The sequence below is a fragment of the Cottoperca gobio genome, chromosome 9 (genome assembly GCF_900634415.1).
Source record: "Cottoperca gobio chromosome 9, fCotGob3.1, whole genome shotgun sequence".
Classification (NCBI taxonomy): Eukaryota; Metazoa; Chordata; class Actinopteri; order Perciformes; family Bovichtidae; genus Cottoperca; species Cottoperca gobio.
In genome coordinates, this window is record NC_041363.1 from 24,555,431 (window position 1) to 24,571,179 (window position 15,749).

At 40.5% G+C, this 15,749-nt stretch overlaps 1 protein-coding gene across 1 annotated transcript in view; it reads right to left on the reverse strand.

Moving 5' to 3' along the window:
• fras1 (Fraser extracellular matrix complex subunit 1) overlaps window positions 1-15,749 on the reverse strand; it is a 250,207-nt gene that overhangs the window by 92,635 nt on the left and 141,823 nt on the right. Inside the window, 5 exon segments of the mRNA XM_029439391.1 lie at window positions 1,797-1,943; window positions 3,133-3,217; window positions 3,219-3,280; window positions 6,091-6,246; window positions 14,357-14,503. Coding sequence (XP_029295251.1) covers window positions 1,797-1,943; window positions 3,133-3,217; window positions 3,219-3,280; window positions 6,091-6,246; window positions 14,357-14,503 — 597 coding nt within the window.

Here is a 15,749-nt window from a genome sequence, read left to right on the forward strand (position 1 = left end):
GGCATTCTTAGCAATTACAGAGTAAATCAGGGGGTCATAATAATATACAGAATATCCATCTTTTAATGTGAAACGTATAATTATTTTATAACACTGAGAAGATGGATAATATCCTTTAAATAACATGAAAGTGTTCAATATTTTATGATATCACCAAATATAATATCATTCTGTTCACATGAATGCATTTACCAAATGTCAAGGACATTAGTTCAAGAACAAGACGTGTGAAGGGAAAGTTAGGGGATCACTAAAGCCATTAGGATACAATGTCTGGGAACAATGAATGTCTGCATGACAATCCATCCATCAGTTGTTGAGATATTTCACTCTTTAGCAAAGTGGGGGTCTAACAATGGTTGCTAACAATTAGCATGTTGATTTTGTCAACTTGGGTCGACTAATTAAAGCACTATTTGTGAACTCTGCCATCCTTTTCTGAGTCATATGGAAAAGAAACTAAATTCAACATTAAGATCCTTCTGTGAGTTCCACCATAAGGACATACGTTTTGATTACTTCTGGTAAACACTAACTTTAAGTCATTTAAAGGTTTTGACACATTTTCCCTCACTTTGTCTTAAAGCCTACGTGAGAAGTAGTAACACTTGTTACAGTGATAATCTTTTTACCTTCTACGTTTTACTTTCTTACATGACAGTGTGAGAGTACAAAGCTGCTCCACTACTGTGGTAAAGGAAACAGCGGAGGCTTCTACAGGGCTTTTCTGAGGATCCAAAGGGAGCTAAGAAATAAATGAGGGGTTCCTCCCTCGAAAAAGATCACTGATAAATCAAAATGAATGTAGGTTGTCTCTCAGGGAACATTCCCCTGTGGCTGCAAACTGAGAGCTCCAGAAGGTTCTCCTGAAAGCCCTTTGAGTTTCCATAGAGCAGCAAGCAGTGCTGCTTTCTAACGTTCTGAGTTCACCCAAGGTTCGGCGGATTACCCGGGTTGTGGCTACGGCTAGCTGGAGGGATAAATACAGCGTCTTGTGCTGTATGGTAAAACCACCTGTCGAGGTGGGAGGCACTGCAGGCTGCTTCACAGGAAATCAATCTGTGTATCAGCACTAGTGGTTAGCTTAGTTTCTAATCCCTTGTTAGACATGGGAAGTGGTGGTTCCACCTCAGGGGCCGGGTCCTTTGGGCCCCTGATGCCTCGTAAAATCTCATTACATTGAACCAAATCGCTGATAAAGGGAAGTCTGCGAGGTGATGTAAGCTTCACATGAAATGGCTTTCTGTGAATTAAAGTGGATATCTGTGTTAAGCCAGTGTGACAACACAGTTGGGCTGCTCGCATTCTGAACCTAAATCCCATCTAGTCATTATTCTGTGGGATAAGCACGAAGGAGAATAGAAGCGAAACACATTTTCACACATCTTATTCGTGGGTTGGCGATAAAACGGAGTGGGATTCAGTTGGACAGGATGTGGTCTGGGCTGGTTTGTGGGTCATTAAATATATAAGCAGGGTGATGCATGCAGAATGAAAAAAGGACGAGTTATTCAGTCTGGACATGGATCCTCTGAGGCTCATTCATCACCTTCCCTGCACACCGGAAGATTTAATACGGAGTTAGAACGCACACATAATGTTTAGGATTTGCATATCTGGTCCCTCAGTTTATTACTTGATCAATGGACCCCATACACTCAATGTAGCACACTGCACTACATGCAATATGGATGGGGAGTAATTTATGGATATCATAAAGGGCGCACTACATCCTCATTATCAATCCAGTATTTCCCCTCCTTGTGCTGCTGCAGTGTGTCACGGTGACAGCGTACCTCTGCAGGCCCGGGTCGTGGTGTTGAGGTAGTACTGATGGGCGCAGTTGTCGTATTGGCATTCTCCAAACAGCAGCACCTTGGCCGGGTCGCGGCAGGACGTACAAACCCCGGTCATGTCGCATGTCAGGCACTGGCTGTCACACGCTGCCGGAGACAAGAAGGTCGTCACGTAAGAGCCAAGGTCAGAGGGGAAAGGATCAGAGACAGAATGTAATAACGCCTGCCGTCAACGTAATACCGGCTGAATGGGGCTTTGTTTTAACCAGGGACGGTTTACATAATGACATCATGAACACTTTGACAATGGTTTTATCATAAAACCCTCTGGTGCGCTTCAGTTTCGGGAAACTGATATGTTACATTACAGTTCATTTAGCTGACACTTTTGTCCAAAGCGACTTACAATAAGTGCAAACTGTATATATGATATACAAATAATATTGTATGGACATAACACACTTTAAAATACAGTGAAATGTCAAGGTGCTCCACATAAAGGGGAAACTATCAAAGTACAAAGTTCAAAACTGATCAATTTACACCAAAGAACAATTTGATTAGAGTTAAAATGGGATATATAAAATGACAAACCAAAGTTGAAAAGGAACACACGTTAGAGACAAAATATCTAATTTTATTAAAATAAAACATGTATGACACAGTGGTAGTTTAGAGGGTAGTGATTACAAAAGATCTTAGTATCTGCATCAGGATTTTGAAATCACTACCTGCTTTACTGTCTCAGATTTCCTCAGCGACTCTACAACGTTTTTTATCATGTGACACATTTGTGTTATGATTTTGGACATTTGTACTGCACTACGTTTGTGGAGTTTGCAAATAATCCACCAGCATTTCAGGCATTTGATACTGGACTATTATTATTACATCCAACAAGAATGTGTCGATAAGACTCAACAGGGTACCTCAAAATAATACTCAACATATTTAAAGGTAATTATGTGGAGTCAGGCGACGGACAAAAGCAAGAATCAGTGAAAAATACTTATATATATATATATATACTAATGTATATATAATGAAGCAAGTGGAAAAAGGCATTAATGAACAAGAGGCACACTTTTTTTAATTGATGTTCATCATAATAATGGCTGTCAAGTTAAATTGAGTCCTGTCAAAAAGTGTCAAAAAGAAAACGAGCTGGTATTTGTTACAGAACCGCAGGCCTGTTCATATTATTTTGTCCATCTCATCTAAGTCATTAGGACCTCCTGCAACATTAAGCTGTAACTACATGCGTGTAAAAAGACATCTCTGGTTCTTTAGATAATTTATCTTGCAGGTGAGATGCAGCCGTGGTTACCACACTCACCCTGACAGATCCTGTAGCCGTTGTCGTAGTAACCGAGGGAGCATTGGGGAGTGCAGAGGCCCGAGGGCAACAGCACTGCTCCTGACGGAGCAGGAAGTACAGGAAAGAGGCCCCGCCCCACTGCAGGCATCACAGGATGGATGGCATCCTGGATTAAAAATAAAATCATTTTAGTTCAGTAACATAAAATGATGACAAAGATTCCAAGTGAAGGAGACAAAATATAGTGAAAGGATTACACCAAAGAAACATGTCCGATGAAATGGAATAAAGCAGCGTAAACATGATGCAACTAACAATAGCAACACTTCTGCTCAGAATATATGAACGAGATACAGTGAAATAATGCAGCATTATTGGGAGCTATGAACACCATTAGAGTACAACACATCAACACACTGTATTAGACAGTATGATGTAGTAGTGATGTAGTGTATGATGTAGTGTATGATGTAGTGTATTATGTAGTAGTGATGTAGTGTATGATGTAGTGTATGATGTAGTAGTGATGTAGTGTATGATGTAGTGTATGATGTAGTAGTGATGTAGTGTATGATGTAGTAGTGATGTAGTGTATGATGTAGTATGATGTAGTAGTAGTGTATGATGTAGTAGTGATGTAGTGTATGATGTAGTAGTGATGTAGTGTATGATGTAGTGTATGATGTAGTAGTGATGTAGTGTATGATGTAGTAGTGATGTAGTGTATGATGTAGTGTATGATGTAGTAGTGATGTAGTGTATGATGTAGTGTATGATGTAGTAGTGATGTAGTTGTATTCACACCATGAAAATCTTAAAACTCTCAGGAAAGTTGAGTGATTAAAGAGCTGCTGAAATATCCTTAAAATATGTCCTTGATAAAAACAAATCTGGCAAAATTCTAATTAAAGCTACATTCTTGAAAAAACAACATATTCAGAAGTATCACTAATCACTATCAAGGGTCTAATCATTCACAGATTGCTCTGCTGCTCACTTCCCCACACCCCACAACCACCACACACTCCCCTACACCCCACCACCACCACACACTCCTGACATCCAGCCTTGAATAATAATCAGCAATATCACAAAGATAGAAACTTCACATTTCGCTCTGATATGATGTAAGATGTGAGACGTGTGAAAATAAAATACTTACTCTGTGAATGTAAGTGCATGTTTATGTGTGTGTGTTTTGTTTATATGTCTACAAGGGCTATTTCAATCTGACTTGCTTTGTTTCTTTTTATATCTCTGTCTGTCTGTGTGTGTGTGTGTGTGTGTGTGTGTGTGTGTGTGTGTGTGTGTGTGTGTGTGTGTGTGTGTGTGTGTGTGTGTGTGTGTGTGTGTGTGTGTGTGCCTGTCCAGGGCTCAGCTAAATAAGACTCTAGGGGTTTTGCTCTGACAGCCTGAAGCTTCCTGCTCACACTCTCTGCAGCAGCTCCGTGTGGAGGACGCTGCTGCTGAGCTGCTGAACAACAGCGTGATGATGAAGATGAGGATGAGGATGAAAAGAGGAGCAGGATTATGATGATGACCGGGATGATGATGATAATGCCGATGAAATTGAGGAGGATATGAATGAGGAGGATTACGATGATGAAGAGGGGGGATAATATGAGAAGGATAGTGATGCTGATCAGGATGATTGACGGGGAGGGGGAGGAGTATGAGGATGATGATGATGAAGAGGTGGTTGATGTTGATTAGCATATATCAGATAAGGATGAGGAAGATGATACAGTATAATGATGAGACTGATGGGGATTAGGATGAGGAAGAGGAAGAGGGTGACAAGGATGATGATGATGATGATGATACAATGATAAGGATGACAGCTACGATCATGGTGATGAGTAGGATGACACTAATGAAATTGAGGAAGAAAAGGAGGACATGGAGGAGAACGGTCTCGATTACGATGAATATTACGATGTTAAAGGGTGATGACGATGATTCTAAGCAGGATAATGAAAAGCAGATGAAGATGCAAATACTATTGTGGATGATGTCGAGGACAAGGACAAAGATGGGGATGAGGATTACAATGATGATGAAGAGGAGAAGGATGATGATGGGAATGAGGACAATTAATGATGATGACGATGATGATAATGCAGGACATAAAAGAAGACAATGGTGATGAAGATGATGATGATGATATTGCAGGATGACGAGGAGGATGAAAAGGATGATGATGATGATGATGATGATGATGATGATGATGATGATGATCAGGGGAATATCGATGATAAAGACAATGAAGGTGATAAGGAAGAGCAGAATGAGGATGACGGTAATAAAGAAGACACTGATGACGATGATGAGTATAATGCAGGTAAGTATGAGGATGAGGAGGATGATGATGATGATGATCCTAATGGGGGAGAGGATGGCTATATTATCCTAAACTAGCGATGTGTCTTCTTCCATCACTTGTAGTGCTGTGTAAACTGTGTAAACAATAATACAGGTTTTCCTCAAACAATGTGACTCCTCTAATTCCCCGAATATCTGCCCAGTCACTCGTTTTCAATCTCTTCACCGTCTGCAGATGAGCGTCAAAGCATGAGTAGTGAGCTGGGATAAAAATTTGGGGATTGTGTGTTCTTTTGAGCACATAAGAATAATCGAGTGTATATCCGAGTGGTTTTCTTCTGTACTTCTACGGCCCCAGGAGATGAGTACTGATAGTTATTCCATTGTGAAATAAAAAAGAATAAACTTCTGAGGATAAAAGGAAAATAACTTATTCATGAAGCAGAATCCTCAGCTTTGAATTCAGTGTGTCTACTTTTAAGATGGCCAAGAAAGAACTCCTACCAGGTCAACAAAATGACCCCAATTTTAAATATCTTTGACTGATGAATAAAACCGAAAAAGCGTTGGTGGGATTTAACATTCATGGCAGCTACTGCCTGACCTCTGACCCTGTTATGTACTGTATATATGCAGGGGAGTAACAGTCCTTACTGATGCAGGCTCCGTGCCAGCTGTAGTGGCCCTCGGGACACTGGGAGACGCAGTGATCGCCCAGCAGCCAGGTCCTCGGCACTTTACACCAGAGACACACATTGCCGATGCCCGTCTGGATGTCTGCCGTGCATCGCTGACAGTCTGAGCTGCACTCTGCAGGAAGGACACACACAGGAAGCAAAGCTTAAAATCCTTACATCATCATACTGCACACGGATAAACATCAAGCCACCATCAAAGTCACACGTTGCTTTCACTGCTTGGAAAAGTGCTTTTTGTGTTTCATCACGCCTCGCCTTTACCTTTTATTCAGAGGGGACACATAATGTGGTAAAACTCTAAACCTGTTAAATTTGTATTATTGTAACCATAAAAGCCTTCCTTTAAAGAGCACAGATTAACTGATGAACTAAAAGAAATAAAAACGAAAACCAGGGTTACCATATAAAGTTGAGGGACATTAATGAGCACATTTCCAAGCTGTTATGTCAGTGGTCAACAGTAAATCAAGATAAAAGCCTCTTTTATCCTTTTCAACTCAACACTAATGTTTCTTTAGTAAAACTCTTGATCTTCATCATCATTTGCTAGGAAGTGAAGAGTCAAACGCAGGGCAGAGAGAGGGCCAGAGAGCTGATTAATCTATATGCATGCGGATGAATATTTGAATGACAAAGCAGGATTTCCATGGCCATCCTTTTATTTAGAAAAACTTTTGATCTGTTTTTACTCCTTCTTAAATCTGTTAACTTTTAAGGAGATTCAAAGCCTGTGGGAGCCTTCTCAGAAGACACACAAAAGAAAAGCAACACGTGCAGACATGAGCAATTACTAAAGAACATTACACAAAAGAAATATTCATAAAAGTAGGATTTTAATGAGGATGTCTCATCTAGAAATACTGGAACTGGGTGTTAAAATGCACTAATTAAACCTGAGTCGTGATTCTTTAGTGAGAAATAAAATCAGGAAATAAATTCTGGCTGAACACATGTTGTCCTTTCCGCCTCTCTCCTCGTTTATTACCTCTCAGACTTAGATCTTCTTCTTTCTTTTAGATAAAGGCTCCCACATGCCATGCACCTGTACCCACAGACCCGTATATACCCACAGCAGGGTTGCCCGAATGGAGCCAAGATTAGCAGAACAATGAAGAACACCTCGTGGTGTTTTATCTGATGGTGTCTGGGGTTTTGTCTGGCTGGCACACTGGTGGGGACCTTAAAGTTAACCGCCCGTGCCAAGATAACTATCTACAGTACAAAGCAGAACGAGGGGGCTCTGCAGGTGAAGAGTTGTGCGTCAGCCAGGTTAGGAGAGAACATAGAGAGGCTGATCACCTACGGGGTGTTAGAAAGAAAAGAAATGTTAAGACCATGAAAGTACTTCTTTGTGAAGGATTATCGTAAATGAGAAAAGTTTGGAGCGATTACAAGGTGAACGCAGATGAATATCAAAGCGTGTGGAACAAGATATGGATTCAGTCAGAAAATGTGACGTGATCTTTTCAATAAAGTGGCATATTAAAGTGTTTTTTAATTTTGTGGTTTTTGTTGATGCATGTAGGTCAAAAATAATATGTCAGGGGAGAAAAACTTTCAAAATAAGAGGAAGACTGCGATCTTTGAAAAGAGTTTAGAAGTGCATTGAAGTACAAATGAAGTACAAATGTGGAAAAAGAAAATAATTTAAAATGTATTTAAAAGGAAAAATAATTCAATAAAAAGGCTTAATTAAAATGCAAGAACTTCAACTTGATTCTTAATCCGAGTGTTCATGGGATAAATGAAAGACAAAACACAGGAAAGAAACACACTTCTTCTGCCACTTTCTTTTCTTATATGACACAAGTTAAGACATCTCTGCCCTCCAAACACAGGCATGTTATACTCTGTTTCCATGGCTTGGTTATTCATGCGCTGTACTTTCTTCAGACTAATACTTCCCCTTTTTTTCATTTTCTATAACAAAAATATGCGGAAGTTTTAGAAGTGTTGAAGAAGATTATGCTTACACCAGCAGAAGCCTTGCATACAGCAGCAGTCTCAAGTCCTAAGAACCAAAGATCTAATTCATGAGTCTGAATGACGATACAGATAAATACATTTCTTCTATGTATCTAAGTTGCCCTGTGCCCTGACTTTTAGGCTCTGCTTGTTTGGCTCTACACATTTCCTTTCCTACGTGACACAGTTTGGGACAAAACAAGAGTCGGAAGCACCAGCCAGTGGAAGTTTAGATTCAAAAGGAGAAAAAGTGAATGAACTGGGAAAATAAGCTACATTGTACAGTGAAGCGGCAACCTCCGGTACCAACAACTGCAGTTCTTCAAATGACCACTTGAGGCTGGCTCTAAACGCGATCAATCCTAGTAGACCCCCGTGTTAAAATGCCCAACTTCACAGCAGAAATGTATGTTTACCTGCTCCTTATAGCGAATTCTGCCGCTCATTCCAACTTTACTGGGGGTGAATTCATTTATTAAATAATTATTTATATAACTCAATCGTTCTAATTATAATATGACCTAAAGTTAGGCATAATCAAGGGTGTGACTGCTTTGAGTTAGCCAGAGTCGGCATTGCCGGAGCCTCCCACATTGAGTTCACAACGCCTCCGAGTGACATCACGGAGACTACGTCCATATAATTTTTTTATAGTTACAGGTCTACAACATGGAATTATGATGGTGCATTTATAATACATTAATGTGGCACATTTATCAATTTTCTCCAAACTTGCTGTGAGACTGTTTTGGTTGGATGTTTGGGGTTAGAGATAGATAAAGTTGTGGTTATGGTTAGGATTAGTCATTTCTGGTGATGGCATCTTTCACATAGAAAACCCATGAGATAAAGTCCATGTAGTCCACATTTCTTGTAAAATAGCTGACAGTTTGTTCAAGACTTTTATGTAGAAACTGGGGTCAATGACACATGAAGTAGATTGTACACTGTTTTAAATGGAAAATGTTTTGATCTCTAATGGATGACAGTTAACTCAGATGGTGATTATTTATGCATCCAGAGCAGCTGTTCCTCTAACAAACGCTTATATAGCTTCAAACTGAGCGTGGCATCTGTTCAGGTAAGTCACATTCTTTGTCTGAAGCAGCTCCAATATCAACAGAAAAAAGAACTTCCTCTCTTGTCATCTCCCATCCACACCTTTCACGTCACATCACTTTACAACAAAACACGTGTCAGCATTCCTCCTGCCAACACTCTTCAGGCAATCTGGTTCAGGGCGCTAAACAAATGGCTCCACAGAGGAGATAAGATAACTCAGGCGTCAGGGATTATTGACTGTGCAGTCAAAAACTGAATATAAAACGAAAATGGTATCGATTTGGGTCCTCAGAGTCCCTTTTTATGGCATAGTTACTATTTTTGAAACGCATAAAAAGGTATGCTGGAGTTATAAATGCATGGCATGCAGACTGGATAATCATATTCTCCTGTGGGGCCGGATTTATTCCAGACATTATCGCATATCATGCTATTTCCCCCTGCATCCCTTGGAATATATATCTATAGATCAGAAACTTCTTTAACGCCAGTCATACAGGAAAATCAAACCTCTAATGTCTCTTACTTTATCCGTGTGACTTTGTGCCAGTTAAAAAAGATACTAGGACTTGTTTCTGTGAGCGGGGACGGAGCCTGAGTGCAGCAGGAGTTCAGAAATCAAGAGGATCAAAAGTGGGACATCTTCTTTATTTGAAGTTACAGGCGTAAGATGAGAGCGCTGTAGAGAGACAAGCTGTGTGGTCCTCTGACGCTGACTTCACCCTGTCTAGACATGTTGTCCCAACAAAGAACGGATTTACAGATGCAGCTATTAAACAAGTCCTACTTTTCTATTCATGCTGAATCACTGCTGGCTCTGGCACCCAAAATAGAAAAGTTCTGCCCTTGTTTTAGATGTCAGACATATGGATTGTTCTGGAGAACGGTTGGAAAGGCACTTTTTTCTTGTTCATTATTCAAACTTAAGTCCACTCTGTCGCTCAAACAAAGGCCTGTATTAATGTAGAACAGATGCAGAACAAACATGTGCGAAGAGAGGTCTTATTTAAACATTTCTACCCTTCAAATGAGGGACGAGAGCAGACAATAACCTGATCTGTGTGGACATATTTATACATAACAAAGAAAAAACTGGCAAAAAGCTGGTCAGCAGCAACAATTAAATAATGTCCACCAAATATGCAGAACATTAAAAGCCACACTTTAGTGATGAAGCTAATAATTACAGTGTTACGGCACAAGGAGCAGTGCATCATATTCTATTGAGCTGTAATTAACTGTAATTCCACCGGGAAGACAAAGGGGCATAAATAACTTAACCCTTTTAAAGATGACAAATGTCTTCGCACACAGAAGCGTTTCGTGCTCTCACCTTCTGAACATTTAGTCAGGTAACTCCTAGTCACTGTTTCTGTTTCACTCCTAAATGATCTATTTAGACATTTCCTTTGTTCTCTTTACAGCCAGCAGAGCATGTTTTGATATTGTATTAATGTTCTTCTAATATATAATTTTGATGTAAGAGATCTCTGCAGCGCAGGATACAAGATAAATGCATTGGATCTTTTACATTGCTAACCACTGTAAATATGTAACGAGGCCTTTGTGAGTGTAAACGCTTCGGCTCAGGGTCACACTGAAACATCTGTGCAGAGCTTCTGCACACTAGAACAGAAAACCAAAAGAAACATGTTGAGAAACAGACATCGACAATCGCTGTAGGCAACCGGGTGTCTTAAATTGCGTTTCCATGGAGGGTTTATATTTTCTATTGACAAGAAAAAAAGATGGAAAAAAAACATGTCTTTTTATTTTAATATTGGTATGCCTTGTTTCTATGGTGATGCATCGCTGGTATTCAACGTGCCGGTCTATTTTAAGCTTCATATGGTGTTAAATAATAGCTCCAACATAATAATGACACAAATATAAACTCGTACAGCTGTACGCTTTGAAAACTCTCCTTCAGAGCTCAGATATCAATGTTTCTGGGTGACCGGCTCAGAAGTTGATTCTCTTTACATCAGACAAGAAGGATTTCAGAAAAAGGAAGAGAGAGAGAGAGACAGAGAGAGGGAGGGTGAGAGGGTGAGAGGCAGCAGGTTGGCAAGAGAGTTAAACTGTCTCTCGCTGCAACAATTGTGTTTTTCTTTTCTTTCTTGGTCACATGGCTTTGTTTTCAGTTCAGGTCTTGAATTTTGTCCAGTTGCACAAAACACCTTAAGTTTTCTCCTTAAGTATGACTCTTAATGCTCACTCTCCTCTTTAGCTGAGGGATTAAGTTAAGCATGTGGCACAGAATCCATTAAAAGTTCAGGGAAAACATGGAGAGATTTTCTGCATTAATAAACATTTTACAGCGGTGAAACTCTAGTTTCCACGGAGACCGTTTGTTTGCCTGCACTCATGTTTATGATAAACTTCCTGTTAATGTCACAGCCGTGTGAATAATTTGTCAAACTGAATAATAAGGTATACATTTCCAAAGATAGTACACCACCTCAGAGTGTCATTGGTACTCTTTCTTTCTTTGGACACAGCTCTTTTTTTGCTGCACATTTTCACACACCCATACACGTTTACATGACTGATTACTGACTTCCACGTTTGTTAGGTGCGTAAATGTGATGCTGTAGATAAATATGCCTATTTATTACATTCAGCCTTGTCTGGTCTCCCATATTTGTTGCAGCCTTTGAGCCAGGCTGTAACAGTCATGGAGAAACGTCCTGTTTCCACGCACTGATTTCTCTTCAGAATGAGAGCAGACCACCTGCGACAGTGTGAGGTACCAACATGAAAGCCCTCTAAAATGTCATATATGATCTCTGGAATATACGTATATCGTACATAGCAACAAATATTGAGATATTATTTATAAGCCATATTGCCCAGCCATAGGAACAACACATACAGGTTTCGGTCTCCAATAGAGTTGTGATTCATGCAGAAGCACGAATCACAAATGAGCAGCAGTTCAAGACTGAGTGTGATGGCTCTGAAAAGTTTAAGGCTTAAGATAGGTGCGATTTAAGGACAAGCACTTGTGGAATTTGTCAAATCACTTGGCTGGATTGGCTGGCCATAAAAAGCATGAGTGATAAGAGTGCTGCTCTCAAATACGAATCAAATGACAGGAAGAGACAGAGAGAGAGAACGTGAGAGAAAGACTGACAGGGGGAGAATAAGAGGAGACAGCCAATAGTGAGACATCTGCCTCTGACGGCTGCTCTCGTATGAACTCGGCGTGATTGAGAGCGAAAGCCTCATCGCCTTAAGAGGTTATGTAACAGAGGTACCGCTGGCTGGACAGAGGGGTAATCCAAGGCTGTGTGTGTGTCCGTATGTGAGAGAGAGAAGAAGTGAGGAATAAAATGTATGTGTATGTGTAAATCTGTGAGTTAGAGAATTAGAGTTTGTGTGTGTGTGTGTGTGTGTGTGTGTGTGTGTGTGTGTGTGTGTTTCTGGCCATGCAGAAATGATGACCTCAGTATTTCTGTGGCCCAGAAGTGACACAAGGCATTTTTTATTAACTAGAGTTTGGCTGAGCTTGACCCATTTGAGATTAGTTTGCATGCGAGTGTGTGTTTGCAAACAAATATGTGCGTTTAACCATGCTTATCTACTTGTGTGTGTGTAAGCCAGCAGTCTGTGTCTGCCCACATACAGGTGTGTGTGTGTGTGTGTGTGTGTGTGTGTGTGTGTGTGTATGAGCTGTGGTTGCAGTTTCACATCTCCAAACACCGTGTGTCATCAACAACTGTAATTAAAAGTCAATGTGTCTATTTCCCCCCCCAGATTTTGTTTACCCCTCCTGCTATCTCTTCCATGCTGGCTTCCCATTGTGTAAACACGCCTGTTTTTAATCTACAGCCAGTGGTCCAGAGAGGTAAAACTCATTTCATTATGCAGCGAGAGGGAGGAGGACAGCAGGAGCTACCTTCATACACAAACACTGCAAGCTTACCTTTTCTATTTATCTTCTGCTGGATAGTTTGTTATATTTTGCCTGGCAAAGACAATGGCACAATGAGGGGTGGGGCGGGAGGTGTGAAATATCTTAGGATGGTGTTTATTAGCAAAGATCTAAAGAAAGCTCTTCATCCCCGTGGATGTTTCACGTAGAGATTTTCTGAAAAGCGTAATTGTGAGGGAGAAACTCATTAAAAAGTTTTTTTAATTAACACCAAAAGGTGAAGATACATTTATGGAAACAGCTTTCTCTCCAGTTAGTTGTGGAGGAGGTGTATATTTCAAGTTCTCTCTTGTTATAATGAAAGGAAACATTTACATTACTATAGGTTTATTTCATGGCTATTAGTTTCCATTATTTCTATTTTATTTCTAAAAGAAGTAAAAAAATGTTCCATCAGATTGATGTGGCTCAAAATATTACAATACTTATAAACCTCAATTGTTGCTGCTTAAGAGAAGAAGCTGATCAGAGGTGTGAAGCAGAGCTGCAGCAAAGTACCTTACATTTAGAATACCCAGGCTTGGGCTTTCATCAAAAAACCTTTCTAATCAAAGAACCAGAAAATAAATGTTCAAATGGCTGATTTGCCAACTGCAGAAGCTGCTGTAATTCAAATTATAGTGGGGGGTGAAAGCATTAAGGTTCAAATTTTGAAAACTGGTCTGAATTCCAACAATTTTCATTAAAATTCTTATAATCGAAGGCTGCTCCAACAGAAATAAGGAAACATTTGGATTTTAAAATATGGGACCCTTTCCATGTAAACAAATCTTGGCCTGTTGATCAGCTACTGTAATTAGCTTACTTAGCTACAGAGAGAACCTGCTTTGTGTCCAGCTGCTCCTATGGAGAACAGCTCGACACAAATGAGATATTTCAGCAAACACACGGTAAAGGTGGTGACTTTTACTACAGCAGCTACTGCAGCACTGCAGGTCATTTCAGACCCACCAATTCGAAATAAACAGACTACAGAGTTTTTAAGTAAAAATTTCCCATCTTAGAGCATCTATTTTACAAAGACGGTTGGCATTTCTCATAAATAATACAGTTTATTGGAGCTAGAGACTGGTTATGTCTCTGTCTGCGTGATCACGCAGAGCTCAGCGGGCACAGTGAGGTACTAACCCTGCCAGAGTTGGTGGTTCTATTCCCACCGGGGCCACTCAGGCTAAAAATACAGGCACTCATGGCGGCGTATTCGATAAAAGCTTCGCACAAATGACACACGCATTTACACAGACACAGGCTGACTTACTGAGGCACTCTCCAGTGACAGTGTTGAGGAAAAACTCCTCTTGGCAGCTCGTCCTGCAGTAGCCGTTCTGTAGGGAGGCCAGCGGGGGGCAGGAGGTGCAGTCGGCCTGGGAGGGACCGGAGCAGGACTGGCAGGACGGGTGGCATGCTGGGATGTGGAGGAAAGGAGGAGGAGAGGGACAAAAGGGGAGAGACGACAGAAAAAGATCAAAAACAGGCAACAACATATGATAAAGTGGTGATGAAAGCATGTAGGATTCAACAAAGGAGGCATGAAGGAAAGAAAGGATGTATGCGGAGAAGAATGAGGGAAAGGAGGACAAGGGAGAAGAGATGAAGGACTTGAAGAAGATGTGCAGAGGAGAGGAGGTTGGGGAAAGATAGAGAGGAAGAAGAGAAGAGGGGACAAAGTGAGGAGAGGGGAGGAGGCGGGGAAGGATCAGGAAAGAAGAGGCGTAGGAGATGGAGAGCGTAAAGTAAGGGAGGAGGAAGAATTGAGAATGAATAGGGGGTTTAAGATAGAGAAAAAGAGGGTACAAACACAGTACTTCCCAAGTATTATTAACCAAGCATCAAGTGCATTGTAAGCTGTTGCCAAAACCAAATGGCCATTAGGTACAGTGATGGCCATATCTGATGCTTACATCTGAAAAAGGTACATGGCAATACTCCAATGCACTCACTAATGGCCGTATAACTGCATGAGGTTACAGGGTTAATTTGTCATTTTACATAACAGCCCCTTCACGCTACACACACATAGAACATGTCAGCTATTTAAATAAGAAGAGAATAAAATAAAATAAAATAAAACAATACATACAGTTACTTGTATACAAATCCTGATATGAATATCCAAGAGAGACATGGGTTCAGTGGGAATGAGGATGGTGCAAAAGGAAGTTTGAGGGAGCGACTGGCATCTGCACTTTAAAACTTTGCTAAAAATGCATTACATGATTTCTTTCTTTATGTTAGCAATAGTCGTCTACTTACACATCCATCAGACGCACACAACCTCATCATTCATTCGGGGTTGTGTTTCTTGCCACCTGATGAATGTTAATTCAATATTCTCTAAAATGTTGGTCCCAGCGAGTCTCTAACTCTGTCTGCACTTTGGTGCTGTGGAGCTCATGTGCAGTGGGTTTATCAGAGCTTGTTTGTCAGCTTGTGGAAAACAACTGTCTAGCCTTCTGCTGAGGTAAAAGCCGAGACTTAACCAGACCAACACATAAATGTGCCCTAAAACCAAAAACTATTAATTAAGGCCACAAAGCTCCGTAGAGCTGAGTTGATGATAACTCTATGTGGCTTTGTCATTACGAGCCACCCCTTTCACATTACTCATAGTCATTTGATTCATTGCCATTATATGAAAGGATTGATTAATG